The sequence below is a fragment of the Tupaia chinensis genome, unplaced genomic scaffold (genome assembly GCF_000334495.1).
Source record: "Tupaia chinensis unplaced genomic scaffold, TupChi_1.0 Scaffold000063_1, whole genome shotgun sequence".
Classification (NCBI taxonomy): domain Eukaryota; kingdom Metazoa; phylum Chordata; class Mammalia; order Scandentia; family Tupaiidae; genus Tupaia; species Tupaia belangeri.
Window position 1 is genome coordinate 8,377,588 of NW_006159521.1, and position 26,534 is coordinate 8,404,121.

Below are 26,534 nucleotides of genomic sequence, written 5' to 3' on the forward strand. Positions count from 1 at the left end.
TCTAGATCCCTGAACACCAGCACTGTGTTTCTTCTGCTGTCAAGTAGAAACTCTGGTTACTTGATAAAAAGGAAGATGCGGCTCCCCACCCAGCCCATTACTCTGTTGTATCTCTTCCTTCAGAGACATTTTGCCAGATTCCTTCCTAAATACCTAGTAATCAAACCCTTTTTCACCAGTCAACACCTTCTTTCCTAGTCAAATCAGAGAAAACAATGGAGAAGCCACTGGCCTATCACTTATTTTATGCATGTTCTCATTGCAGTGCTGGATAGTCCTAAAGATATACTTCCTGTTAGTTTTGCTCCAATTTGAGATGTGACTATTTTCATCAGAGGCTTCATGAATTTGCCATAATGGTACTGCTAATAGCTCATTATCTTAAGCTTTGAATTTCCTGTCAATGGTAGAACACTTTCTGTTCTCACTTTAGCTCACCTCTTCCCACTAAGAAATTTTGACTTTCAAATAGTGCCCAGTTCTCTATAACCTTTGGACTCCGAGGCCCCACTCACCATAGTAAATGCCAAAAAGGGTTGCAGCTCCTGCAAAAGCTCCCAAAAACTGTGCTCCCACATAAAATGGCAATTTGAACCATTTCATCCGTCCAAAGAGACACATTGCAAAAGTCACAGCTGGGTTGATGTGGCCACCTGCAAAAAAAGAGATGATTAGGGATGTCAGAGGGAAGGCCAGAAAGGAGAATTATTATAAAGAAAACCTTATCTAGAGACTGTTTACAGAACTCTGTCTTCTAGGTAGAGAACTGTATATGGGTAGAAAGTTGTGTGTATGTGTGTGTGTGAAAGAAACAGAGTTGGTAAAAGGAATGGAGGCTAATAATTCTCACAGCATCGTTAGATATTGTTTAGGATGTTTATCTTTGTGAAAAGGGAGGCAGATAGAGAAAGAAACTTGTGCTCAAGTTACTTATTCTGTTTTGAAGTTATATTTATCAATATATGCTTTTAGAAGCCATTACACTATATATCTATATATGACTAAGTCTATATCTTGCAATTTCTTGGTTCATGCCTATGGGCTATAAAAACAATCTTAGGACTGAAAAGAGATGTCCCTTTAAGAGGAAATGATGTTCGGTTGCTGGGCTGTGCCTCTCCCTGAGGTCAAGGGCTTAGTTTATTTTGGGGTGATCACAGTGTCTGAGTGAATTCTCAGTTCCTCTGCATAAACGAGTGTTTCTCTCATAGAAATGTAGCAACATTTCCCTCATTCCAACTCAAAATACAGCCAGAGAAATCAGCTGCCTTGATTTCATTTAGCCACGAGATCAGATACAGGGTTTGCTCTGTAGTCCATCGCTAAAATCTTAGCTAGCTTTGCTAGTAACAGCATTGATTGAGCACGTGTCAGACATTATTGAAATAGTATCACTTGCACTTGATCCTCTTACGAACCCAATGAGATGGGTACTACTTAAGAGAACAGGTGAGAAGCCAAGACACAGAGAAGGTAAGTAAATTTTTTTTCTTTTAAAATTTATTTACATTTAACCACTGTACATCTTTATAGTGTACAACATGGTTTTTCCCAGCATGAATACAGTGCATATCAGTCAGGCCAAAGACATTATCGTATATATCATCATCAGCAGATAACTTTTCATTTTTGTGTCTAATAAATGTTGTTTGTTATTTCCCTAATCCCCTCCCTCCCACCCCCTGTTATGTATCCTCTAACATCTATCTTCTCCTATACTGTCTCTAGTATCTATACTTGCCCTCCCTACAATTATATTGGGTTGTCTGAAAACTCATGGTGTATTTTTCTATGAAAAAATGCGTCATGACTTTTCTGATCACCCAATACCTTCTAATCTTTCAGTTTCTGCAACAGAGTGCAGACATTTGATATATATTGAACAGGGACATACAATGTGTGTCTTTCATTGTCTGGCTTGCTTCACTTAGCATTAAATCTGCCATATTCTTCCACTTTATATCAAACAGAAAGTAAATATCTTAAGGTCACATGACCAATAAGTGATAGAACCAGAATTCACATTCAAGTTTATCTGAATTCTAGAGCTTGTGTTCTAGTTAAAACACTAGACTTTCCCCACCATGTTTATAAAGGTTTCTCTTAGGAAGCAGAAAAAATAAAGCATATAAAAAATCATATGGGCTCACTTCCTAGGGAAGAAGGGTATTTGAGGAATATTCATGACATTTATTCTGGAGGGAGAATCAGAGTCATGGTTAATAAGATCACACTGAGATGTGGACCTTCGCGTTGTGGACACAGTTATAAACATACAGAGATGATGATGATGATAATGTTATGATGATGATCCTGGGTCATTTGACCCTCCACAGAACCAATAGCAGCACTTGTCCCCAGCTTGTTCTTCCTTCTCCATCTAAACCATGCAGAAAGTTATGTTTTTGCTGAGTTTCCAAGTCAAAGTGCAGGGGGCTTCTGGCTCCTGGCTAAACCACAACTACTTCTACCACTCAGAGACTAATATGAGCAAGAGAATGCCAATATAACAAAACACAGATGGTTTCCTGAAGCTTTACAAATATTTCAACTGTTGGGTTTTATTTTTTAATTCAAGAGAGCCACAGCACTAGAGACTAGAGGAAGGCAGCTCACTAGGAAGGGAGTGTGGGGTCAACCAGAACAATGAGAAGTTCTTGGAGACAGCCCTGCCACCCAGCCAGCCTAGAGGCACCATTGCGAAAGGATGAGGAGGGCAAAGAAATCACCTCCAATCAAAAATACTTTCACTCAATGCGTCTACCTATGGGAGGTTCCTTTTCCCCACGGTAGGTTTAGGCTGTTTAGTCCCTCACAGGAACTCTGCTGGAAATATTATTCATTTTGACCTCATGCCATATAAGACACTCAGTAGGTGTGCAGGAGAAGAAAGTTTGAGAAATAATCAGAAGCCTTATTTAGATAGCTCAGACTACAGTGATCTAAAGAAGGGGAAAGTTGTTTGGGGACCAGAGAGAATGTGCCAAGAAGGTACTTTGCAAGGGTCCGAAAGAGCAGTAAGGTCCAGAAAGGAAGGCCAGTGGCACTCTGATCCCTTTAACTGAGGTCAAGTGGCTACTAGAAATTTCTTCCTGCAGAGATGAGTGGTCATCCCTGGCTTACCACAAAGACAAAGTGGAGCAGTGCAGTGGAAAGAACATGAGAGTCAGAGAGTCCTGCACTCAAATTCTGGCTCTGCCAAGTTTGTCGTGATGATCAGATTATTCAGATAAAGAGCCCAGGGATGCAGTTGGAGCCCTGAAGCACAAGATAAAAGCCCAGGAAAGCAGAGAAAACTCTTTCAAGGTTCTAGTCTAGGAAAATCCTTTACTTACCACGACCCACAGACAAATCTGTGATGGCTAGAACCTTATATTTTATTTGTAATTAATTACACAAGGCTATTTTGCTTTTTCAATGAATTTATTTCACTCATAAAATGCTACACCAAAAACAACTAAAACTAGGCAGCCTAAATACATTGCTCAAGATCTTAATAATTAGGGTGTGGTGAGTTCTGATAGACTGTATTTGATTGGCAATTCACAAGGGAGCTGAAGACTATAACTTCATTACCATAGGTGATTTTTTTTTTAATGGAGAGGATTTTGCTATAGGGCGCGTGTGTTCGCCAGAAAGACAGAGACAGAGAGACAAAAAGTGAGAAATCACCCCCCAGGAAGAATGGCCACACCACAATCCCTTCTCCTCCATTCTCCTCTCAGAATCTTGGTTACACACACGCACATGCCCGACATGAATGTAAGCCAACAGGTCCGGGACTCGAACCGTGTTCAACTACATGGGAGTTCAACGACATAGCCATTACGCTAAATGCTGGTCCCCATAGGTGATGTTTTATATTTAAAAGTCAAGTGTCCACTGACCTAACCAGACTGTTACTATAAGATAGGAACATATATATATATATTTATGCCCAGTATACATTGCTGTTTTGGGAATCTTTACAGAGCCTCACATGTGCCCACAAACTAGCGTGTTAGCTGCAGTCACTATGAGAAGGTCAGCTCCCACACATGATCTCTTCCTGTTTCTGCAGTGCTAGAGACCAATGGCGATGCTATGGTTCATGTGGATGTCATGGTAGACCAGTGTATTATCTGCATGTCCCAAAACCACCAGTCCGCAGGGCACTAAACTGGGTTAGGTTCCAAACAGAGATGGGGCAATAAGTGCTCCCTTCCCAGCCCAATGCCAGTCTCCAACACTGTTCTGTTTGAATTTTGGGGTCTCAAAGTCTCTCATAAATAATTTGTTCAGGCCCTGACCCTCACCTGGAAACACCCTCTAGTAAAAACACTCCTATCAGTTCTGACCCTCACCCTCTGATCACAGAGGCTTATTCTACTTCAGGGGTCAGAGGACAAGAGTCCACATTATCTCCTCACTCCCTCTCTCCTTCCCAGGGTCCAGGATCCCCAAGAATACCCATGAACACAGATGTAGATCAACCTTGTGATGGTGAAGAATGTTAGGGTCTAAGGCCAATTAATCCTGAGAAAGTACTTGCTGGTGTTCAGTTCTGGGTGTTATATGGACAAAATACTCCAAAACAATGTCACTGTCTAAAAGTTGGTTGAAAATATGCCCACATCCCTGTCACATGGTTTGTAGAAACTACTCATGTGAATGTAGCAGGAGTTTGTCAGGGCAGCAGTGGAGCATCCTATACCCTTTTCTAGTCCAAGAGTGTGTGCTGTGTCTGTCTGCAGACCTACACTGTACTTAAGCCTCGGACACTCAAGGTGGTCCCCTGGTTATTCTGTGCTCTACCTGGGATTCGCCTTGAGGTAGGAAGCACAGTGCTGAGATCACAGCAAAAGCTCAATAAGCATTTAGATGGAGACAGTCCTTGTGCAAAATATAACAAATACATAGGAATCTGTAAGCCGGTCTGCTCCAGAATTTGAATTTGACTGTAAAATAGAAAGCATAGCCAGTGAATGACCATTCCAGGTCCCCAGTCCACAGAGGCTCCCAGGGAATCTGCACAATCCTTCTTCAGGGTTCCAGTGGAAGCACTTGTTACCAGGCCAGCCAGCTTAACTGCAGGGTCCTCTGCTAGGGTCCTTCTGCCCAGAGGCTCTGCCTGTAATAACCTTCCCATGATAGACCAATGCACATGCTGCATAAGAATGGGAACATGAGCTTCACTGTCATGTAGACCTGGGTCAAATCCTTATTCTGTCTCTTGACCACCTACAGGGCATTCAGCAATTTACTGAATCCCTCTCAGCCCCTATTTTCTTTATAGAATGGAGACAATAATACCCTTTTTACGGTGCTGTTAAAAAGAAGAAAGAAGATTAAGGCTGTCGGTACCTGTGCGGTGCCCGGCATGAAGTGATGGCTTAATTCCCTTTCTACCCTGATCACCGACAATCTTGCCTCAGTGCTCAGAGGCATAAGGCTCCTGGAAGATCTGGGGCACTTTGGGTAACTGGATTGTTTCTACGTCCCTTCTTAAGTGTCCAGACTACCTTAAATGTCTTCATTTCATTTTGCTTCTCTGAACCTTGCAAATGGCTTTTGATCAGCCTACTTCTCAGAGCAGAATTAGACTAAGACCTCCTAACTCAGATCTGTACTTTTACGAAGGCACTATTCATTTTGCAAGAGACCTAGACTCTCTAATTGCTGTGGGTAAAGGTCCAGGACATGCCTCTGTTGGCGTGACCTTCACTGAGCTATTCACAGTCATGTGGGCAATGGCTTTCAAGTGCGAGGTAGAGCAAGTAAAAGATCAAGCCAACTGATAAAGAATATAATGCAGTGGCCAGACTTAGGAATTAATCAGTCTGTGTTCTAGCCCCCATCTTTGTCTCCTGCTAAATGTTGCCTTTGCATAAATGACTCAAATTTTTTTGGCTATTTTAGTTTTATCATTTATAAATATGGGAACAAATACATATTCTTTTTAAAAAGAAATATCTATTTAACTTTATTTATCATTATTATTATTTTTAAATTTGCTATAGGGCACACATGTTTACTGGAGAGAGAGAGAGAGAGAGAAAGAGAAAGACAGAGGGAGAAAGTGAGAAAGCAAAGCCATCACTTCCGTTGCTCGCATGGTTGTCAGCCATGTAGGAGTCCAGCATCTTAACCACCATGCCAAACACATATTCCTGCAGCATCGTTGAGATGGAAGTAAATTAAATTAAAATGGAAGCATGTAAAGCACCCACCACTGTGCTAGCACATAGAAATGGTTGCGTTAATAGTAACATAGCTATTATCATTTCCACTGCTTACCAGAGACACCCCCAGTCACATAAATGGCCATTACAACTGCCATGGCAAATCCAACATTGATAGTGATGATTCCTCCGAAAAGTCCCCGACTGAGAGTAGCTTGGGCAACAGTGCCACATCCAAGGACCTGGAATGAAAGGAAAACTCAACAAGTCAAGGGGGGTTGCCACTACAATGGAAACTCCTAGTAACAACATTTATTTTTTAAAGCAAATGTGTGGATTGGGCTGCCTTGGGCTTTCCACAAACCCAATGATAGTGACCCAGTTATGCATAGGTAGCAGAATGATAGACCCACGGCTGCACCTGGCTTATAGAGTTTTCTGGGACTGTGCGAAGTTAACATTTTGCCTAATTATAAATAAAGTAATTATGCCCAATGATCCAGGTTTCTGGCCTTTTTTAAAATTAAACTTTTTCTTTTGCAAAAATCTGGATTCACACACAGTTGTAAGAAACTGCAGAAAGATCCCATGGAGGTGTTTCCCATTGATTCTTAATCAGTCAGAAGATAAGCAACCCACAGGGAAAGAACCCCTTGGACCAGAGAAGCAGTTGGCTTCTCCCTTTTCATAGCTATGCCCTCTCTGTTGGCTCACTTCATTTCACTTTATTCATTTAAGTCACCTTCCTAGTCCCTGTAGGCACTGGAGTTAGAGACTGCTGCTCTAGTAGCTCTCAGTAGAAACCACAAAAGACAGACACACAGTCACACACATCCAGTAAGTGTAAACACCACGTATTAGAGAATGTCTGATGTGCAAGAATGGAAAGGAACGCTGTAGCAGGATAGACTTGGCAGTCTTGCCCTCCTCATCCCTTTGTCTCCCCCACTCCCCATAAGGCTGTAGTTTCCTGGGGAGCAGAGGATGCCAAACCCACTGCTTTCTGCATTCCTTATGGCATGAAGCACAGAGCTATACACTTAGTAACTCTGCAAACAGTTATACAATGCAGATGAAGTATGATAGCCTGTCCACCACAACCTTCAGGGTAGAGGCAATTTCATTTTTCTTTTTTGTTTTTGATTTTAGTTTTTGCCATGGCATATGTTCTCACTGGAGAGAGAGACAGAGAGGGAAAGTGAGAAATTGCTCCCCCACCCCTCAAGGGAAGTGACCATGCTACAATTCCTTCTCTTCCATGGTCCTCTTGGGATTTGGGGCATGCATGCACCCTTACCCAGTATGATTTTCAAGCTGCTTGGTCCAGGACTCAAACAGCAGTTGTCCATGTGGGACTCCAGTGCCTTGACCACCATGCTACTTTCTGACCCCATTACACAATATTTTAAAGAATAAAATTATTATTAATAATGGTGTACAGGGGGCCAGCAGGTAGTGTGGTGGTTAAGGACACTGGACTCCCACATGGCTCCAACTGGTTCTAGTCCTGGACCTGGTGGCTTGCTTTCTCACTTTCTCTTTCTCTCTCTCCTCTCTCTCTCTCCTTCTCTCCCTCTCTGTCCCTCTCTGGTCAAATTAAAATCGATAAGTAAAATAAAATAAAGTTAAATAAAAATAATTCAAAAAAAGGAGAATGGTTTGGAATAAATATATTATGGTACATCTATTCAGAAGACTATTAGGGGAACCAGCAGTTAGTGTAATGGCTATGTCGCTGGACTCCCACATAGTCGACCACGGTTTGTGTCCCGGACCTGGTGGCTTAAAACTCACACCGGGCGCGTGTACGTGCATGCCCAAGATCTCGAGAGGAGAATGGAGGAGAAAGGATTGCGGCATGACCATCCCCTCTGGGGGGTGATTTCTCGCTTTCTGTCTCTATGTCTCTCTCTGTCTGTCTGACAAGTGCACGCGCCCTATAGCGAAAACCTCTCCAAAAAAAAAGAAGACTATTGGGCAGCTGTAAAATAGAATAAGAGAGTTGTTTGTACCAAAGCAAAAGGCCCCCAAGGAATATTATTAAAGTTTTAAAAAAAGTCACAGAGGTTAAAATACACTGCCAAATATATTAGAAGTCCATTATGTAGAAGCTGTGGTAGCACACACTGTACACTGCTACTCAGGAGATTGAGGCCATGTGGGAGGCCCAGTTTGATTCCTGGCCCACTTAGTGGCTAGGCTGGGTGGTACATGTCTGTGGACCCAGCTACTTGGGAGGCTGAAGCAGGAGCACTGCAACCTAGTGAGATCCTGCAAAAGTACATCATATGTATTTATTTTTATGCACATGGATTGTCTTCATGAACAAACAAGTAGGTGAAAATGGTGAGGAACTGAATGGCTGACACAGGTATTAGAGGAAAACTTTTCATTGAATTCACCCTTTTTTGCCATGTATTTCCCAATTTAAAAAAGAAATAGATCCAACATACTTATTAAACAACCAATTAAAACCACTTAGTCATAGTTCATTAAAGAAATATTTGGTGGGGCCACTGCATGGTTTGGTGGTTAAGAGAGCTAGATTCTATCTAGTTGGCTGGCATGGTTCACATTTCAGACTCAAAGACTTAAAAACAGTGGATGCAGGTCAGCAGGTAGCGTGGTAGTTAAGGTACTAGAATCCCATATGATTGACCCCAGTTCGAGTCCTGGACCTGGCAGCTTGAAAGTCATGCCAGGTAATGGGCATGCATGCCCAAAATCCCAAGAAGAGAATGGAGAAGGAATTGCAGTGTGGCCACCCCCTGCTCCGGAAGGTGATTTCTCACTTTTTCTCTCTCTGTCTCTCTCTATGTCTCAGGCGAATACATGCATCGTTCTCACTTTTTCTCTCTCTGTCTCTATGTCTCAGGCGAATACATGCATTATATAGCAAAAATCTCTCAAACAAAACAAGAAAAGCACTCTGGATGCATGTGTATGTGTGACAAAAATTTTGAAAGGAGGGAGAGGTAGAGAAGGCATGACAGTGTGATAATGCTTCATGGAAGATGCTTTCCCCCTGTCTCTCTGTCTCTCTCTAGTAAGTGCACATGTCCTCTGGCAAAGAAAATGAAAGAAAGACATACATATTTGGTGAAGGAGAGTTCTTGGGAAAGATAGAACAATTCCATATAAATTTGATAGAAAAACCACAAGACAATAAATGGCCACCAGCTATCATGATGCTGTGGAACAGAAAGCTTGTGTGGCTCTGGAAGTATACGTTGTGGACTGTAGGATTCATTACATGGTTGTTCTTTGTATGTCAGAGTGACAGTAGTTTTCCTAGAGTCCAGTTTGGGTATCAAAACTAAACAAAAGCAACTTACCTTGAAGGAAGTCTCAGTATTAAGCAACAGATACTAATATTATTTAAAGACAGGGAAATAGAACATATACGAAATGGCTTCAGGAACAAATATTTCAGGAAAAAGAGATTAAGAATGTGAAGGCTTATTATCAGAAAATAACCAGCTAGTACACCTCTTCGTAAAGGATGAAAAGTAAAGAGTCTGGAACTGAAATGGGAAATATTGCACCAAACAATTTCTGATAGTGATGAATTGATTCTAAATAATTCCTGCACATTGTAATTGTGAACTCCTCCAGAGAAACAGAATTTACAAACACAGACGCCTAATATATAAAGAATGATTCAGTTTACTGTTCCCAGAAGGCAAAGAAATTACATAGATGAACTTTGAATGTCCCTTCCAGTTCCCAGGTCTAAGATAGAAGGACATGTCTTGGTTTTAACTGCCAGACAGTAGGGAGAAGTAGGAGAGCCTGATGTCTTCATGGGGTGTACATCACATGCACTTGACACATAGTCTTGACCTCATGTCCCATACTGAATGTTAAATAAAGTTGTGGCAAGAATATGTGCCCTTTCCCTTCTCAAAAAAAAAAAAAAAAAAAAAAAAATCCCCTGAGTCCATTTCATGGCCTACCAATTTCATGTAGAATTGACATTCTTCTTCTAGAATCTCTAACTACTACTGTATCTGTCAGAATTAAAACTATGTTGGTGTCTTTTAATTTAAAGACAATTAAATGCTCTGGGCATGACTTCCAAGCTAACTAATATCTTAGTAGTATCTCCTGAAAAGAGGAATAAAATAATTCTGACCACTGAGATAGCCTGATTTAGACAGACAGAGGCAAAAAGAGATGCACCCAGAGATAGACCAGTCCTGAGCTCTCACTGCCTTCCAAATAGGCATCCTCCCTCTTTTACAATTCTGATGTACATGCACTTGTGCTAGTCTAGAAGGGACATAAAAGCTATAAATGGCTCAAGTGGACCTGGGGAGGACTATGCTCTGCCAAATTTCATTGTGATTAATACTCTCCTCCTCCACCCTAGATGCTAAAATGGCTTTCCTAGGGATGATAATTGATGCTGTGCATTGTAGGAAAGGAGCAAAGGGAGAGATGAACAGTGTGGAGACTTGAGTTGTCATCAGAATTGCCATTCAGAAAATTGCAACCCAGTTTCACAACACTGCATAAGTTTTACAAATATTTATTGTAGCTTGGAAAGGGATGAAGGAGACAGATAAATGCCTTCTAGTATCTTCCCTAGACTGCCTCTCCTGCCTATATTCACAGCAGCAGGGAAACAGCTCTTAGATAGTCAAATGTATTGTCTAACTGCTGGATATTTGGTTTCCCACTCTGTTTTCCTTCTTCTGCAAGTTCGATGTGGGTTTTCTTCCCTCCAAAAATCAGAGAATTCTCCTTTATCGTATTCAGATAAAATTTCCAACACAATTTTCTTCTCTAACCTTTAAGAACAACCATACTTCTCTTTTTCTTAGACACAGAAAGAGTCCCTTATCGTAGTCATCCTGTCTTGATTATTCTGGTCTCTCCATCTGGAGAGCTTTTATACACTCATCATTCTTCTGTATTCTTCCACCAAATGTAACATCTCTTCTCTGAAATTCAGTGATACAGTCCATACTATACAATAAGCATTAGTTGTTTTCCAAATGCCTGATCTTGATTTCCTTATCTGGAGGAATCTCTAAGGTTCCTTTCCATACCAACCAACAGCCAATACTAAGTGAATCTCTGCTCCACTGAGTGGTCTGCTTCCTAAGTTGACCACCCACTTCTCTTCTATAGATCTTCCACAGACCTTCAAGGTCTCTTCCACATTATTGACAAGATCTAGTAGTATCTGTTTAATTTAGCTACCTTCTCCGAAAGAGTATTTTTTTAAAAAATACTCAAGAAATTTAAAAAATTCATGTAGAAAATGAATGGCATAACAAAGACACAGATCTAGTCTTTTTTGTTTGTTTGTTTGTTTCTTCAATGCCAGAAGGTGTGTGTCTGTCCATGCACATGAGAAAGACAGAAAGAGAGAGAGAAAGAGAGACAGAGAGAGAGTTAGTACCCCCCAACGAGGCCTGGCCATACTGTGATCCTTTTCCTCCAATTCTCCATCCTGTCAGGATCCTGAGAAAAGAAATAAGTACCTCATGTGTTCTTCAAGCCAGTTGGGTCAGGACTTGAATCTTGATTAGTAGTGTGGGATCTAGTATGCCCTAGGGAGCATAATGTACTCCTGCATTGTCTCTTCTGGAGACCTATTCCTGCATCTTTCCTCCCTCGTCACCTTAGATCTCCAGTGATGCTCACTTAGATATGCTCTAGGTTGTGAGAGATGGACATCCTCCATTCTGATGCAGTATTTAGTCCTTCACATTCTGACTCATGGCTTTTATTGACATTTGCCATCGCCTGCAATTTAACTGTTCATATATCTATACCTAGTTTTTTTCGATTGGATTAGAAAATATTCAAGAGCTATGTATTAATTTTTTTATCTCTTAACAGTTTTTAGTATATAGAAGGTATTAATAATTAAATAATTGGATCCCAGGTGTGATTTCCAGGTATGACACTTGGTGGCTGTAGAAGTGAACATGTTACTGCTCAGTCTCAGCTTGTTCTTCTCTTAAAAGGAAATATTAATATTAATATTGCTTCGTTGGATTTTTCAATAAAGATTCAAATGAAATCACATTAATAAAGACACTATTTAAACAGCAAAGGGCAGTAATAAGTACAGGAAATTATTGTATTTAGTATAAACATAAAAGGAAAATTTCAGTTCAACAGGGTAAATGACTTAAGACCATGGAAGCCATAAATGTAATTGCTTATTGACTGTCTAGCAATAAAAACAGGAGAGAAATTACATCTGTGACAGATAAGAGAAATAATTACTCCTCGATTCCTAATCATAGGATCAAATCTTATGGGTAGAAGGGAAACTGACAAGAGCTAAAGGTGGTTTTAAAGCCTGTTTGTGATCACTCTCCCAAGATGAGTTATTTCACAGAAGGCTTTGGGTAGGAAATGCAACCCTAGAAGAGGACAGTAAATACCACTTTTGTTTTTGTTTTTCTACAGTCAGCTTTTATGTATGGGAGGGATGAGAGAAAGGATTTCAACAGAAAAAGAAGAAAGATATTTGAAAGCCAGAATTCTAACAAAAGATTGATTGGTATGTGAGATAACCTACAGTCATTCCCAATCAACCAAGTCAAACATTCTGGAATAATCTGGTTTTCTTTCCATTCTTCTCCCTTGACCATCCTTAGTTAATCGTTCTCATATTGTACTGAATTTTCTTTTGCAGCCTCCAATCAGTGTTCCCACTTCTAATGTCTCCCCATGTAGTAACCATGCTGGATCATGCAGTAACCATGCCGGATGAGGTACCACAGACATGGCACTTCTCCACTAGCTAGCAAGTGCTATCAGCCCAGGGCTCTCCATTGCCTTGACTTCTGGTCCTTAGCCACATTTCTGCCCAGGATTCTTCAGCATAAATCTTCCATAACAGCCAGCTTGGCTTCCTAATCACTTCCAGTCCTTTGAGTTGATGACATATACTCACACCTCTACACATCCATTCATACCGTACCTTCCTGTAGGAAAGTCCTTTCCCTGCACTTTCCCTAAGGACACTCAACCTATTCTTAACCCTCAGCTAAAACTATACTCTTCTGCGCTTCCTCTGACAATGTAAGCCCTTATTGGCCTCTTTTACCCTGTTTAGACATTATCATTTCATTATATACCACCTTGTCTTGGGGCACCCCATCAAGATTGTAGTGTTAGGCAGAGCAGTTCATTCTTCTTTATATGGCATACTCAAATAATGTTTGATGAAAGATATTATAATATATCAAAAAAATCCTTTTTTCCTGCTTTCAAAAGAAAGCAGAAAAAGGGGGGAAAATTAGTGTACAAGAGTGATGTGAGAAGTAGGAACAAACGTCATATTGAGCTGTCAGGCAGTTCCCAGTTAAGCCATGACCCCTATGACAAGCTTTACAGAAAAAAGTTTCTACAATGCAAAAGCTGACATGAACTGAAATGCCAGGGATGGGGAGAGGGAAAAATCATCCCACAGCCCACAGGTTTTACTATGTGTGACCTTTCTCAAATCTTTTGCCTATTTACAACTTCCCGTAAAGTGTGAAGTGTTCCTAGTAGAGACAGTAAACATTTGTTCAATGAGTATGTAAAAACTGAGCCCTTTCAGAGAAGCAGTAGCTAATTAAGTTTTGGAGGTTTTTAGTTGAATATTTTCAAATGCAACCGGAGGCTAAAGACCACCAGAGAACTTTGCATCTATTATAAGAACATTGCCAATGATGGAAAACAAAATATATCTTTACTATTTGTGGACCATTTACCATCTTGACTAATCTGTTAAGGGAGTGTGAATAAAGAAATACAAATATTAACTACCATTTATTAAGTTCATTCTTTGAGCTAGATGCTATGCTCAGTACTTTACTTGTATTTTTTTTTAAATCATTATCCCATTACTAATTTACAGTCACTCTGGGAGAGAAGTGTATCTCCATCTTATGGGTAAGAAAACTGAGGCTTAGAAAGATCAGGCAACTTGTCCAATATTACGTTATTGCAAGAAGATAGAATCAGGGTTTGAGCACAAGCCTGTCTTCGAGGCCTAGGCTCCCCAAGGATTCCTAGAAATATTAAGAGAAGATATTGGGCTTTTCATAGGATATGAGCTAGGGATACAAGTTTTTCTATTTGCATAGGCAAGTTTGGTCAACAAGAGGGAGAAGTGAGTATGGTGACTACAAAATTGGGAGACATTGTGAGGAGAGAGTGAGAAAGAACAAGTGAAGAAAGCTGTCTGGGAAAGCTGAGGATTTGGAGACCCCAGGTATCAACCCTCCATTACCAATCTATCCAGTATAAACAGCCTCACTGTAAATTGTAAGGGGTCTTCAAAAAGTCTGTGGAAAATGAAATTAAAGTACAAGTCCATTTTTGGTGCAAACATTTTTTTAAAATCCATACATGGCCTTTTTCATAGGACATATTTTTCATGAAATTTTTGGAAGAATCCCTATTGATACATCAATTCAAGGAGAAAGCACTAAGGCCAAAGCTGATTTGAGAACCTCCCTGTAGCTGCTGGTCTTTGTGCTGAGACAATAAATATGGTCATCCCAGTTCAGAAAATATGCAACACTTGTGCTTTTCCACCAAAGCTTCCTAGTGTCTGAAGTAAAATATCTCCTAGCTCCACTGTCCTTTTCTTTCTCACAGATCAATATGATATGTTGGTGATAACATTCAGCTTTTCAATTTAGGCAAAACCTGTTATCTTGATTTCTATTCACTTGATTCCTAAATCCCCTTGCACAGACAACTTCCATTAGATGACTAAGTACTCACGGCTGGGAAACTAGACTGAAAGGCAGAGTTAAACCCTTTTACACTTGTTTTGTCTCACTATCTCCTCACAATGTCTCCCAATTTTATAGTCACCACATTCATTTCTCCCTCTTGTTGACCAAACTTGCCTAATACTAGTACTGGAAGTGAGTGGCCTAGGGGAAGACATTGAGGTAATGCTTTTTGGGACCAACAGATGGCATAATGGTTACATTGCTGGACTCCCACATAGTCAACTGATTCAAATGGTTTCAAGTCCTGGATTCGGACACTTAAAGCTCACACCAGGGGCCTGAGCATGTGCATGTGTGCCCAAAATCCCAAGAGGAAAATGGAGGAGAAGAGATTGCGGCATGGCCACCTCCCAACCCAGGTGTGATTTCTCACTTTCTGTCTCTCTGTCTCTCTCTCTCCAGCAAGCACATGCACCCTATAGCAAAAATCTCTCTCTCTTAAAAAAAAAAAAAAAAAAAAAAAAAGATAATGCTTTTCTACACCAATGAGCCCACCAGCCCTGTAGGTTTCTGTGGTGCTGAGCCAGCAGTCAGGGGACTTATTTAGCATTCTATTCTCAACACCAAGACTCAGGCAGTCAAATAACTTCCCCTCCCAACCTACCTCTTCAGCCTTTTACTGGACCAGAGTTAATGAAGTCACTCAGGCAGTCATTCTAAAATGCCAATACCTCCAAATCTCACCCAGGCAGTATTTGTTTATTACCATTCTTTCAAAAGACTTGTCTAGGGGCCAGCAGGTGGCATAGTGGTTGAGGCACTGGACTCCCATGTAATTGACCGTGGTTGGCATCCTGGATCCAGCAGCTTGAAACTCACACTGGGTACATGTGTGTATATGCCCAAAATTCCGAGAGGAGAATGGAGAAGAAGGGATTATGGGGTGGCCATTCCCTCAGGGAGTGATTTCTCACTTTCTGTCTCTCCAGCGAGCACACATTCCCTAATATTAAAAATCTCTCAATAGATAAATACATGAATAAATACATTTTTTAAAAGACTTGTCTAGGAAGCTAATATCCTCCTTTAATCTAGCAGTGGCAGTTCAAGGCATGTTTACCACAAGCAATTTGGGTGGTAACATGAGACTCAAGACCATGAGTGACATGTAATATCTGGTATGTTCTCACAGGTCTTCTTTTTCTATGCCACAGGAAATTGAAAAGGAGTATATTTTAAATCAAAACTACACTCAAGTAGATAACTTGTCATTAATTGATGCAAATGTTTGGGCCAGCTGGTGGCATGGTGATTAAGGCAACTGATTCCACATGATCAACTGTGTGGTTCAAGTCCTGGAACTGATAGCTTAAAAAACACACCAGATACATATGTGCATGTGCCCAAAATCCCAAGAGGAGAGTGGAAGAGAAGGGATTGCAGCATGGCCATCTCCCCTGGGTGATTTCTCACTTTTCCTCCCTCTCTCTCTTTGGAGAGTACACACGCCTTATAGCAAAAAAAAGGGGGGGGGCGCAAATGTTCATGAAAACGAAAGTAAGCATTGAACAAGCTGGTCTGTGGCAACACATATTTTAAACCAACTGATTTTTAAAATATACATATATATATACACACACATATAATATCAAAAAGTTTATGGAAAAATTAAATTAAACTACAAGTTTATTTTTGTTCAAAGATTTTAAATCCATGCATGGTTTTTTCATAATGTATGTTTCTCATTAATTTTTTTGGAAATTATATATATATATACTATATATGTTCTCATTTAGTTCCCACAATAATATCAAGGAAAGGAAAACTCTCTGAAGAAATATTTTCATCTGACAAAACCTCAGGTCAAAGGAATTAAGTAATTTGCCTGAGGTTATATATAGTTAACGAAAAGATCTTTTCAAACCCAAATTTAACATTTGGGTCTAATGTTTATGTTCCTTCACTTACACTAAACTGCACTCCACTGTACCTAAAACAAGCAAGTGGTTTTCCATATTTGTGCTTTGAAAGACAGAAATCTGTCTTTCAATATATCAAATTGTGGGAAACTAAGATCATCAAATCTACAAGCACCTCCAATTCTGAGAGTCAGCATTTGCTCAGCAATGATTTTTTCCCCTTTATTCATTCCTCTGTAAGTATACTCATTTGAAAATCTTAAGTGGCAAGCAAGGTGGTAGCAGGAGGCAAAAAAGTAGACACAGGTCCAATGGAAGCTCACAGACCACTAGGCGGGGTAAGATACACAACTGCAGTACAAGCTAAGGAGTGGTAAGAATCACAGGGAAAGTATGGATGAAGTATGGTATTGCCATTGAATGTTATAAACTTGTTCATTAATGGGTTAAGCATTTTTGCCCAGAGAAAGTGCATATAGAAGTAGGGTTTTGTAATCCAGCCTTTACTAAGTTGATGTCACTTGATTAATGCCACAAATTATTGGATCAATTGCCATAATGTCATAAATCTGAAATGATATCAATATAGGCACAGGATGATATAACAAATTGGCCTAATGACAAACTTCATTAAGATGCAATAAGATGAAGTTATCTGATATTGCCTGAAATAAAATAGTTTGTATTCTCTTATCTCAACCAATTTTGTCAGGTGGAAGGCTAGGAAAGAAAAGGGTCACAATCTTTGTGTAGAAATTCAATTCCAGTACCCAGACCTCCTGTAAACAAAAGACATAGGCCCTTCATAGTCTCCTCTCCACTTGCCCTTTCCTCGTCAGGATATTTTTCATTTTAGAATGTGGTTAAGGGTATCTTTAGAGCAGAGTCATGACTGGAGTCCCATGACTGGAGGCAGCCTGTGAGTAGGAATGATCCACAGTTGTGTTTTGTTTGAGCGATATTTTTAAAAAATGTTGCTAGTATTTAAAAACAGGAAAATCAGGGGCTCCCACATAGCTGACTATGGTTTGAGTCCTGGATCCAGCAGCTTAAAACTCATGCCAGGCATGTGTGCAAGTGTGCTGAAAATCCCGAGAAGAGAATGGAGGAGAAGGGACTGCGGTGTGGTGTGGTCATCCCCCTGGGGTGATGATTTCTCACTTTTCTCTCTCTGTCTCTCCAGCGAGCACACACAACCTATTCCAATTCTGAGAGTCAGCATTTGCTCAGCAATGATTTTTTCCCCTTTATTCATTCCTCTGTAAGTATACTCATTTGAAAATCTTAAGTGGCAAGCAAGGTGGTAGCAGGAGGCAAAAAAGTAGACACAGGTCCAATGGAAGCTCACAGACCACTAGGCGGGGTAAGATACACAACTGCAGTACAAGCTAAGGAGTGGTAAGAATCACAGGGAAAGTATGGATGAAGTATGGTATTGCCATTGAATGTTATAAACTTGTTCATTAATGGGTTAAGCATTTTTGCCCAGAGAAAGTGCATATAGAAGTAGGGTTTTGTAATCCAGCCTTTACTAAGTTGATGTCACTTGATTAATGCCACAAATTATTGGATCAATTGCCATAATGTCATAAATCTGAAATGATATCAATATAGGCACAGGATGATATAACAAATTGGCCTAATGACAAACTTCATTAAGATGCAATAAGATGAAGTTATCTGATATTGCCTGAAATAAAACAGTTTGTATTCTCTTATCTCAACCAATTTTGTCAGGTGGAAGGCTAGGAAAGAAAAGGGTCACAATCTTTGTGTAGAAATTCAATTCCAGTACCCAGACCTCCTGTAAACAAAAGACATAGGCCCTTCATAGTCTCCTCTCCACTTGCCCTTTCCTCGTCAGGATATTTTTCATTTTAGAATGTGGTTAAGGGTATCTTTAGAGCAGAGTCATGACTGGAGTCCCATGACTGGAGGCAGCCTGTGAGTAGGAATGATCCACAGTTGTGTTTTGTTTGAGCGATATTTTTAAAAAATGTTGCTAGTATTTAAAAACAGGAAAATCAGGGGCTCCCACATAGCTGACTATGGTTTGAGTCCTGGATCCAGCAGCTTAAAACTCATGCCAGGCATGTGTGCAAGTGTGCTGAAAATCCCGAGAAGAGAATGGAGGAGAAGGGACTGCGGTGTGGTGTGGTCATCCCCCTGGGGTGATGATTTCTCACTTTTCTCTCTCTGTCTCTCCAGCGAGCACACACAACCTATAGCAAAAATCTCTCTTTAAAAAAAAAAATAGAAAAATTATACATACTCTGGACTTCTGACCATTCTTGAAAAACTGGAAAATCTGGTAAAACTTTACTCCATTCTTGCTTGGACACATGGTGAGGTCTGGTGGATGCTCCCTAAGACAGGGCATGTACCCAGAACCCCACCATGCCAACACCCAGAATTCCACCATGCCTACTTCACTCATACATTCTTTTTTCCCTAAAGGGCATGTGCACTTGCTCGAGAGAGACAAAGAGAGAAAGAGAAGGTAAGTGAGAAAGCATCCTCCGGGGGATGGACACAGTTTAACCCCCTTCTCCTCTGTTCTCCTCTCAGAATTTTGGGCATGTATATACTCATGCCCAACATGTTTTTCAAGCTGCTGGGTATAAGACTTGAACTCTCAGTTGACCATGTGGGATCCAGCCACTTAACTACTTAACCACTACACCCTGGTTGGCCCTCACTCATGTTGCCTATCTGGGCTACTGACTTCAATCTTAAGGTCTGGGAAGAGAAACTCATTAAGCGTTTGGTGCCAGCAATTTCCAAGCTCTACCATGCTGGTAACACACCTGGGATGGGCTGCAACAGACAGAGCCTCCCAGTTCCTAGAGGAAGGATCTGTGGCCACCTTCCAATGAAGGACTGAGTATGGGCAGAACTTTATCTAAATTAGTGGTCATAGAGAGACCAAAAAAATACAATCCCCATCCTTGAGAAGGGAGTGGCTTTGGGGCTTACCAGAGACTTCCCTGCTCCCATGAGCAATTTGCTTTTTATAACTGGAGAGGAAGGAGAACAAATGGCAATCCGTCAGCACACCACACTCTGCACACCCTGGCTCTCCAACCTGTAGAGGAGGCACGTGCTGTAGAAGGCCCACATCCTTTCTACGCCATCTGTTTGCACCGCCTATTCAGTTCATGTGTCTACATCCATCCAGACAAACGTACTTGTAAGAGGAGCAACAACAATAACAACTAATATTCATGGAGTGCTTTTTATGAGGTAAGCACTTTCCATACATTAGCCTAGTAGCCTCACAAGGAACCCATGAATCAGGTTCTCTTCCAGTCTCCTCTTTATGAACAAAAACCCTAGTTCAGAGAGGTTAAGAGAACTTCTCATGTTCAGCAAATAGGAAGTGACAGAGGAGCCAAGGTTTGACTGAATGTAATTTCTTTTTTTTTTTTTTGGAGAGGTTTTTGCTATAGGGCGCGTGTGCTCACCAGACAGACAGAGAGAGACAGAGAGACAGAAAGTGAGAAATCACCCCCCAGGGGGGATGGCCATGCCGCAATCTCTTCTCCTCCATTCTCCTCTTGAGATCTTGGGTGCGCACGCACATGCGCCCGGCGTGAGTTTTAAGCCACTGGGTCTGGGATGTGAACCGCGGTCGATTACGTGGGAGTCCAGCAACATAGCCATTACACCAACTGCTGGTCCTGACTGCATGTAATTTCAACCACTGGATAGGAGAAAGCGGGGACATAGCATATGCACTGTGGGCCAGGCCCTCTCATATACATGGTTACTTCTGCTATTTTTCCCAATACCTAAATTCCATACAAACTGAAAGACTGAGCGACTCGACAAAAATCACATTGCTAGTATGTGCCAGGGTCTGAATCTGGAGCCAGGTTCTCTGATTCCCAGCCTCAGGCTCCTCCTGTGAGAACTGCTGCTGTCTCTGTAGGCCTCTGTGTTCCCTTTATCAGGACAGAATGCATAGCTATGCACAGCTTTCCAGACAGTTAGCTTTTCAATTGGAAAATAAAACTTTCTCAGGCGTAACAAAAGTAGTCACAAAGAACCAAGATGAAACAGCTTGTCATTGTGGGTAAAAATAAAGCACTTGGTAGCGTGTGGCCTGAGAGAATATCAGGATGAGATCAATCGCCCTTCTAGAACCAGCTGTACTTGGAAAGAGACAATATTAAGGCAGGCTCATAAAAAAAGAGGAATCTGTGATTTGGGAGCCAGGTGAGTGGGCGAATGGCCAACCTCAGTGTCCTCCAAGAGAACCAACCAGAGCTCAGTAATGAGAGATGATTAAACTCCATTATCTCTACTATGCTGAGAAGAACAATGCTCTCTTTCTCTGACTCACACCGGGCATCCACATTCCTCAACTCATCCCAAATGCACACCCGGACAAGAACTTGCTCGTAATCCTGGGGGCCAGAATAAGAAACTAATTAAGCATTCATTTACTAAGGATTGTATGTTTGTATTAGGATAACCATGGGTCTGAGTGTGCTGTATGCAGAAGGGGAAATAGTACCCCTGCATCCACAGTGTCCCATGATTCAAGGACACTTTACATCACTCTCAATCTAGAAGATTCCTGAAGATGGAGCAGATTTGGGAACTGATGTATTTCTTAGGTTCATTCCAGGGTCTGTGATTTTCAAAGTATGTTTCATAGGTCACTGGTTCCATGAGATGCTCTTCCAAAAACAGGAAGGGGGTCGTCATGAAATAGGTCAGGGCAAAGTTTTCTCTTCCCATCTTAGAGATTTACAATAAACATTAAGGCTCTGATAATTCCTGCAGTCGAGAAAACTGGTATTCTCTAGATGTAAAAGATAGTCGGGACTGTTTTAACCATTTGATCAGCTCCATTGCTTTTTTGAAACTTCTCTGCCTCACAGCTCTTCACTTTATGCTGTATCTTCATTCCAAGACTGGTATGTCAAAGAGGAGATCACTTCAGCTCTCATTCTTATGTTCGCCTTTCTTGCCAAGTAATGAGACTCTGTGGAGAATATGTTGCTATGAATTTTGTCACTCAAGACAAACTAACCAAACTCACTTCTGGAAAGTAGGAGGGAAAAAAAAAAAGTACTTCCTCTTTGAACATCAATGAAAAGAGCAAGTTTTCTGGGTTGAAATTAAAATTCAAGGATCAAAAGCAGAGTCCTGTTAGACAGAATTAAGTATGACTCCAGGACCCTGTAGCCCTTAGATCAGTGACCCAGAACAGGCTCCCCACCCCCCACCCCTAAGGCCTTCAGAACTGTGTAATTTTCCAGGCAAGTCTGGCCCTTCGTGTCCATTGTTGATGAGGAGTTCACAGAAAAATCCTCCTTCTCCTGCTCCCCACTCAGGGTCTAAGGGGTCTACTGAACCAGTTCCATTTGGAGAAAACCTGGGGTCTCTTAGTCACTCATCATCACATGTCCTACTCTGGAGAAACAGGACAGAGCTGTTCTTTTGGGAGAGTGTTCTTCAAAATGTATCTGCATCCATCAATCTTCCATTCTCAGTTTCCTTCTTCATAATAAGCATTTCTGGCTGGTGACTTATCTGGGGACACCAGGTAGATGCAAACTCCAACCTGCTCTGGAAGAGCAACTCCATTGTTCAGACCACATGGAATTCCACTGAGAAATATAAACCTCTTTGAAGGGTTTACAATACAAATTCACGTAACACTAAAGGAAAAGATCTTTTAAGAATGAGAGTCAGAAGCTAAAATAAGCATAGTCAGTTCCCCAAAACTCGAGATGACAGAATGGTCCTGAACATACCTTAGGCTTTGGTAAGTGAAAGAAATAAGCACCTAAGAAAAACTCAGTTAAGGAAAAGAACCAATTAGAATGTGTAGAAATGAAAATGAACAGAATAAGGAATCAGTGAATTGGGAGGTAGGTTTGAGACAACTGCAGCATATAATATTCAGTATGGATTATTAGATAATCATTAAAGAGAGGTAGAGAAAAAAGCAAGAGGATCAAGCATGTATACAAATACAAAAGGTCTCCTGAAAGTTTATGAAAAAGTGCATTTTATTAAAAACAACAACAACAACAAAGCTATGTATAGGGACCAGCAGATGGTGTAATGGCTGTGTCGCTGGTCTCCCATATAGTCAACTGTGCTTCGAGTCCTGGACCCAGTGGCTTAAACTCACGCCCAGCACATGTGCATGCATGCCCAAGATTCTGAGAGGAGAATGGAGAAGAGATCGGGGTGTGGCCATCCCCCTGGGGGATGATTTCTCACTTTCAGTCTCTCTGTCTTTCTGGGAGTGTACATGCCCTACAGCAAAAACCTCTCAAAAAAATAAAAATAAAAAGCAGTCATGTATGTACCAAAATAAGCTCCTACTTTAATTCGATTTCCCACAAACTTTATATCTAATATAGTAAGAATTCTAAAAGAAAAAAATAGATGGGGGAAAGGCAAGGTGACAAAGATCAGAATTTTCCCAAATAAGTGGAAATTGCAAGTCTTTAAATGGAAGATTAACAGTGAATCCTGAGCACCTGAAATAAAATAAGCTCACCTCTACTCACATTAAAGAGCTATTTCAGAAAGAGGGGGAGAGAGAGAGAGAGAGAGAAACTCTTACTAGTAACCAGAAAAATTTAGATTAATTAGGACAAAAATGAGACTGACCACAGACTTTTCACTGAGAAATTGGGATGATGCCTGCAAAACGCCATACAAAAATGATCATCAATCTACAGTTTATCAACTAATTTATCATTCAGCCTTGAGCGTGAAATAGACATACTCAGACAAAGACTGAGAAAGTGTATTCCTCATACACTTTTATGGAAAATTTTCCTAAAAGGAATACTGAACAAAGACAGATATTGCACCTAACAGAAAGCAATGGATGTCTAGAGTAATGATTAGCAGGTAACCAGTGAGGAGTTATAAAATGAAATAAATATTCATGACTAAAAGCACCAATATTAATAATAATAATAATGAGGAAGGCATTTAGATATTAGACAATAATGACCTGTAAGATGGAGAAATTGATTAGAATTAGGATTTTAGAAAGATTTTTTTTCTTTTTCTTTTTTGGAGAGTTTTTGGGTTTTTTTTTTTTTTTTTTTTTTTTTTTTTTTTTCTTGAGAACAATATATGCTCACCAGAAAGACAGAGAGACAGAGAGATAGAAAGCGAGAAATCACCCCCTAGGGCGATGGCCACGCCACAATTCCTTCTTTTACATTCTCCTCTCAGAATCTTGGGCACACATGCACACGCGCCCGGCGTGAGTTTTAAGCCACCGGGTCCGGGACTCAAACTGTGGTCGACTATATGGGAGTTCAGTAACGTAGCCATTATGCTAACTGCTGGCCCCAGGATTTTAGAAAGTTTTTGTGCTGTTCACAGGGAAGAGACATTGAAGAGATGTTCAAAATAACTTTGAACTTTAACTCGTGAATATATTTTTTTAAAAATTAAGGGTACATACTTAAACAATAGAAAGATTATGTAGAGGAGAAAAGGCAAGAATAAAAAAGCTAGTCAACTCAATAAGAGGATATATAGGGGCCAGCAAGTGGCATGGTGGTTAAGGCCACTGGACTCCCACATGGCTGAACTCAGTCCTGGACCTAGCAGCTTGCTCTCTCTCTCTCTCTCTCTCTCTCTCTCTCTTTCTCTCTCCTCTTTCTCTCTGTCTCTGCTCAAAATTGAAATAAATAAATAAATAAATAATTCTTTAAAAAAAAAGAGGACATAGAAAAGATCAAAGCAGAAATCACTGAAGTAGAAAATAGAAATCCTTCTATTTTTCTTTGTCGGGTGTGTTTATTAAAAATTAAAAAGAGGGGGATCAGTAGATGGCATAGCGGTTACATCACTGGACTCCCACATGGCTGACCATGGTTCAAGTCCCAGACCTGGTGGCTTAAAACTCATGCTGGGTGCACATGCATATGTGCCCAAGATCCCGAGAAGAGTTTGGAGAAGAGAATGGGGAGTGATTTCTCACTTTCCCTCTCATTGTCACTCCCCATGAGTGCACATGCCCTAAGGCAAAATCTCTAAAAAAAAAAAAAAATTCAAAAAGAAGACGTCCGCACAGATACAGGAGACATTTTTTAAGTTGTAAGTAAATAAGATGAAAAATAATTTCTAAATTACTGAAAGCAGTTTTCAAAGTATTAACAATTTTGAAAATTTTAATGGAAATTACAGATGAAATACAATAGCTCAGATAAATGAATACATTGCCAAAATGGGATCAAAGATAGAACATCTAAATTAGACCTATGACTTCTAAGGAAATATCTCTACATCTATCTGTGTCTCTTCTTTTTAGTGTACATGCTAAGTAATCTTCAAGAAATAGATAATCCTGGGGCTAGCAGGTGGCACAGTGATAAGATTTTGGACTTCCACACGGCTGAGTATGGTTTGAGTCCTGGACCTAAAGGCTTGCTTTCTCACTTTCCCTGTCTCTCACTCTCTCTATCTCTCTTTGGTGAATACACATGCCTTATACCATGTTAAGAAATAATAATAACAAATAAATACTTTTATAGAAAGAAATCGATAATTCTTATTTTATAAAAAGTGTTCCATAAAATAGAAAAAGAAGGAAAAAATTTTGGTTCATTTTATGAGGCTAATATAACTTCAGTAATATAACTAGAGAAGGACAATATAAGAAAAATAAGTTATGTTCGATTCTTTAATAAAACATTGGAAATGTAACCAGCAGATGGCACAATGGTTATATCACTGAACTCCCATGTAGTCAAATGTGGTTCAAGTCCCAGACCCAGTGACGTAAACTTTCATGCACACCAGGTGCATGAAAGAAAAGTGGAGGAGAAGGGATTGCAAACTGGCCATCCCCCCAGGGGTAATTTCTTACTTTCTGTCTCTCTGTCTCTCCAGTGAGCGCACATGCCCAATAGCAACAATCGCTCTCAAAAATAAATAAAATAAAAAAAAAACACTGGAAACAGGACCAGCAGTTGGCATAATGGCTATGTTGTTGGACTCTCATGTAGTCAACTATGGTTCGAGTCCCAGACCCAGTGGCTTAAACTCTCACCAGGTGTGTGTGCATGCATGCCCAAAATCCCGAGAGGAAAATGGAGGAGAAGGAATTGAGGCATGGCCATCCCACCCAGGGGGTGATTTCTCACTTTCTATCTCTCTGTCTCTCTCTGTCTTTCTGGTGAGCGCACACGCCCTATAGCAAAAACCTCTCAAAAAATAAAAAATGTAAAAAAAAAAAAAAAGCAAGTTACCAAGTTTGATGAATACAAAATTAGTATACATAAATCAATACTGTTCTTAAATATGAATAATAATCAATTCAAAATATAGTAAAAAGACATTACTTATGTGGAGAAAGGGAATCCTTGTATACTGTTGATGGTAATGTAAACTAGTACAACTATTATGGAAAACAGTATAGAGAGTTCTCAAAAAATTAAAAATAGAGGGCAGTAAGTGGTGCAGAGGTTAAGGTGGTTGTATCCCACATGGCCAACTGCACTATTTGATTCCTGGACCCAGCAATTTGAAAATCACACCAGATGCATGTGTGTGTATGTCCAAAATATGAAGAGAAGATTGGAGGAAGAGACTGGTGTGGCTATCCCCACTAGGGTGATTTCTCACTCTCTCACTCTGTCTAATGAGTGCACATGCCTTATAGCAAAACTAAAAAAACAAAAAAAATAAAAACAGAACTACCATAACATGCAGCCATCCCACTATTGAATGTATGAGGGATATGTACTCTCTCTCTT

At 40.4% G+C, this 26,534-nt stretch overlaps 1 protein-coding gene across 3 annotated transcripts in view; it reads right to left on the reverse strand.

The window, feature by feature from the left end:
- AQP9 (aquaporin 9) overlaps positions 1 to 26,534 on the reverse strand; it is a 53,652-nt gene that overhangs the window by 13,480 nt on the left and 13,638 nt on the right. For all 3 annotated transcript variants that reach the window (XM_006141780.3, XM_027765994.1, XM_027765992.1), the window contains 2 exons: positions 6,277 to 6,403; positions 516 to 653 (listed from right to left, as the gene is read on the reverse strand). In XM_006141780.3, coding sequence (XP_006141842.1) covers positions 516 to 653; positions 6,277 to 6,403 — 265 coding nt within the window. The remainder of the gene's footprint in view (positions 1 to 515; positions 654 to 6,276; positions 6,404 to 26,534) is intronic.